This window comes from Monoraphidium neglectum, assembly GCF_000611645.1.
Source record: "Monoraphidium neglectum strain SAG 48.87 unplaced genomic scaffold scaffold04084, whole genome shotgun sequence".
In the NCBI taxonomy this organism is placed as follows: Eukaryota; Viridiplantae; Chlorophyta; class Chlorophyceae; order Sphaeropleales; family Selenastraceae; genus Monoraphidium; species Monoraphidium neglectum.
Window position 1 is genome coordinate 1920 of NW_014009545.1, and position 3168 is coordinate 5087.

The window sequence follows — 3168 nt, forward strand, 5'->3', positions numbered from 1 at the left end:
AAGCCAAACCATATAAACGCTCGCACGCACGCATGAGACAACAGTCCTTATCCAAACCCATGCAGCGTGCGCGCCGGTGACTGCTGCAGGGTGACACGCACGCAACAACCGACCGCATCGCCGTGCCCCTCTCATCCCAGTCATGGCTGCAAGCTGCCGCGCCCTCCAACGCCGCGGCCTGCATAGTGATAGCGCCGCCCGTCCTTGCGCCAGCCAGCAAAGTACACGTGTGCGGCCGTGTGGCCCATCAGGTGCCTGTTCAGCCGCTGGAAGAGGGGCCCATGCCCCTGTAGGCTGCGCATGGCAGGAGCCTGGGTGGCGCCTGGGCAGGAGGTGCTGATAATAGCGTGGACCATCTCATGGCCCAAAGTGTGCACCAGCCACTCCAGCCTGAGCAGAGATTGGAGGGAGGAGGCAGAAACACTGAGGACTGGTTGAGGTGTACACAAACAGCCAGAAGATGAACGGACACGTGAACAGAGTTGACTTCTTGTGATGCATTCCGCGGTGCAATCAAAGTATGATGCAGAAGGAGGATACGGCATGCTGCCGAGCAGCAACGCCGCAAGCAGGGGGCTGCTAGCGCTGCCTAATAATGCACATATGCCCGCCTCTTCACTGCCCCCAGCACCCTCAGGGTGCACACGCCGTGGTGCACGGCAAGTCATCATTCGTCTTTTGCTCCTCCTTCCTAAGGAAAAACCACTACATACCCCCCACAGACCCCCTCCCCCGACACGCGCGCGCACACACACACACACACACGCACACACACACACATGCATGCACGCATGCCCACCTGCTGAGGGTGTACACTCCGTCCACCTGGACGGGGGTGGCAAAGCTGGCCTCACGCCTCCAGGCCGCGCGGTACAGCACGATGCGGTTAGGCACCGCCAGGTAGGTGGCACTCACGGTCTGATGGGGCGCAGGGACGAGGTCATGTGTGTGGGTGCGTGCGTGCGTGAGTGAGAGAGAGAGAGATGGAGTGTGTGTGTGTGTGTGTGTACGCGCGCGCGCGCCAGCACGCGCGCGGCGACGCGCACAATCCCGGAGTTCGAAGTTCGAATTGGCGCCGGAGAGCGCTCGATGCCACCCAGCCGACGCGGCTGCTGGCCTCTGCTGATTCCCAGAAACACGGTGGTGGGCGGGTCGGCGCGCCAACCCCGCAGGCAGCCCCTGGCGCTGGGGACCCCCCGGGGCCAGGGCGCCAGCCGCTGGTATCACGACGCGCCGCACTCTTTGGCAGCGGCATCCCCCATGGCGAGCAGCCGTGGCGGTGGGGCGCGGCGTTGGGTGACAATGGGCGCACCCGCTCCTGGGGCGAGGCTTCCTCAACTCCAAACGTAAGGGGCAGCCCCGGCCGATCTGCCAGCTGCGACAGCTTCCCCTCCAACATCTCGTCGTCTATGATTGCCGCCAGCCGCGCGACGCCGCCAGGGGTCATGTGCGCGACGTCAAAGTCGGCCACCCAGCTGCCGCCTTCAGGCGCCTTGGCTCGCCGCAAGACGCGGCGCCAGCGGGTACGGCGGTCTAACTGAGCACTGTAGAGAGGTGTCAACTTGAAGGCCATGGCGTGGCAGACATTGTCGAGCGCAGGGCCAAGTACGGAGGGCGCCATGGCGAGATCTGCTCGCGCTCCGCTGCAGTGACAGTCAATCGCGCTTGCCACCACGTCGCCGCTCAACATACAGCATCTTCACGTTGTCTATTGTAACTGATGACTTGGTAAATTTTGATAGTGTCACGAGCGACTAGCGAGGCAGTTGCCGCGCCGTTGCCTGTGCGTGTACCTGGTGACATCCAGCCCCTTACGTTTGGCGCGCTTGTTGATTGTTGCAGCTATGCACCAGAATCCAGATATTAATTTAGGGCAATTGACCCTCATTTCGGTGTCACCTTGGCACAGATCGTGCCTTCCGCGCATGGGGGCATAAAAGCACGCACACTTCAGGACCGATGTCCACTGCGGTATTGCGAAAACTCTGAGGTGAGTACTTAATCCTTGCCTCGTGCTCCTTGGGTGATCCCTGGGTGCAGCACGCCCACACCTAGGTTGCATCAGTCACACCAGTTGCGTCGCCGCTCCAGCGCGGTGGCCGGGGCGGCAACGCGGTAAACACCCACGAATAATCCCGATGCGTGCTACACATGTGCTGCAGAAGACGTGGACCAAATCAGAGCTGCAGCAATCTTGCGCGTCGCACAAGCGCCCAGTGCTGACAGGTGCGCCTCAGCCCAGTCCGGCCTGCCATGTGCCCGCCCGATTACGAGGGCTGTTGTGGTGGGCGCTGCTGTTGGGTTCCGTCCTTCCCTGTAAGAAACGGGGTCCGGGCCGCATCATCATCAAATTTTGATCGATAACACCCGCAGGCGCACTTGCTGACCTTCACGCCACAACCTCCTGCATGAACCGGCCTCCAACCATGCGTCGCCGTCGCGCAAGGGGGGTCACCCGCTTCACTGCCCCTTGTGTCTGCCTGTGACCCGCCAGCTGCAATGTCATCTGACCGAACGCTGCTCCCTGATGCCCGCACGCCCCCCAATTATACAGGAAATTACCACCACACCCTTGGGTCCCGCTCGCCTTCCCAGGCGCACGCGCGCCGCCCCGGCACCACGCCGCGCCCGGGCGCCTCTCGGCCCCCCGGCGGGAGCGCGCGTCCGCCGCCGCAATGGCGGAGGGCATGCGACGGCAGCTGTGCGATGATGCGATGACGATGCTGGTGCTGTGGGCAACTAAGCAGGACTACGACCCGGTAAGTCAGGCCGCCAGAGCTTTGGAGTGTTCTTGGGGTTTGGGGCCATCAGGGTTGCGGCGGACGGGGCGGCTTGGGGATCCCGTCCGGCGGCGGCTTCGCTCCCCTGTGAGGCCCTGAGACGGGGCTGCCCCAGGGCGGCAGGGGCAGCTGAATGTCGGGTGCCAGGGGCAGCCGCCAGCCCAAAACCTCCCGAGAGCAGCTTGCGCCACGCCTCGTCCCGACGCCTCGACCTTAACACCCTGGGCCTGCAGGCGGTCGAGTCGCTGCTTAATGAGTGGTCGTCAATATTGGGGGTGCCCCAGGCGGCGCTCAATGAGAAAGTCGACCTGGCCATGGGCGCAAACCTGCCGCGCCCCGTGCTCGGCCGCTACGCCCAGCGCTCCGCCGGCGGCGCAGCGCCCGCGGC

At 63.9% G+C, this 3168-nt stretch overlaps 1 protein-coding gene across 1 annotated transcript; it reads right to left on the reverse strand.

Annotated features, from left to right (window-relative positions):
• Window positions 1–1312: 1312 nt before the first annotated feature.
• Window positions 1313–1621, reverse strand: MNEG_13842 (hypothetical protein; the record flags this gene model as incomplete). Its single annotated transcript, XM_014037686.1, has 1 exon — window positions 1313–1621. A coding segment is annotated over one exon (309 nt), but the record flags the coding sequence as incomplete, so codon positions are not given.
• Window positions 1622–3168: the final 1547 nt, after the last annotated feature.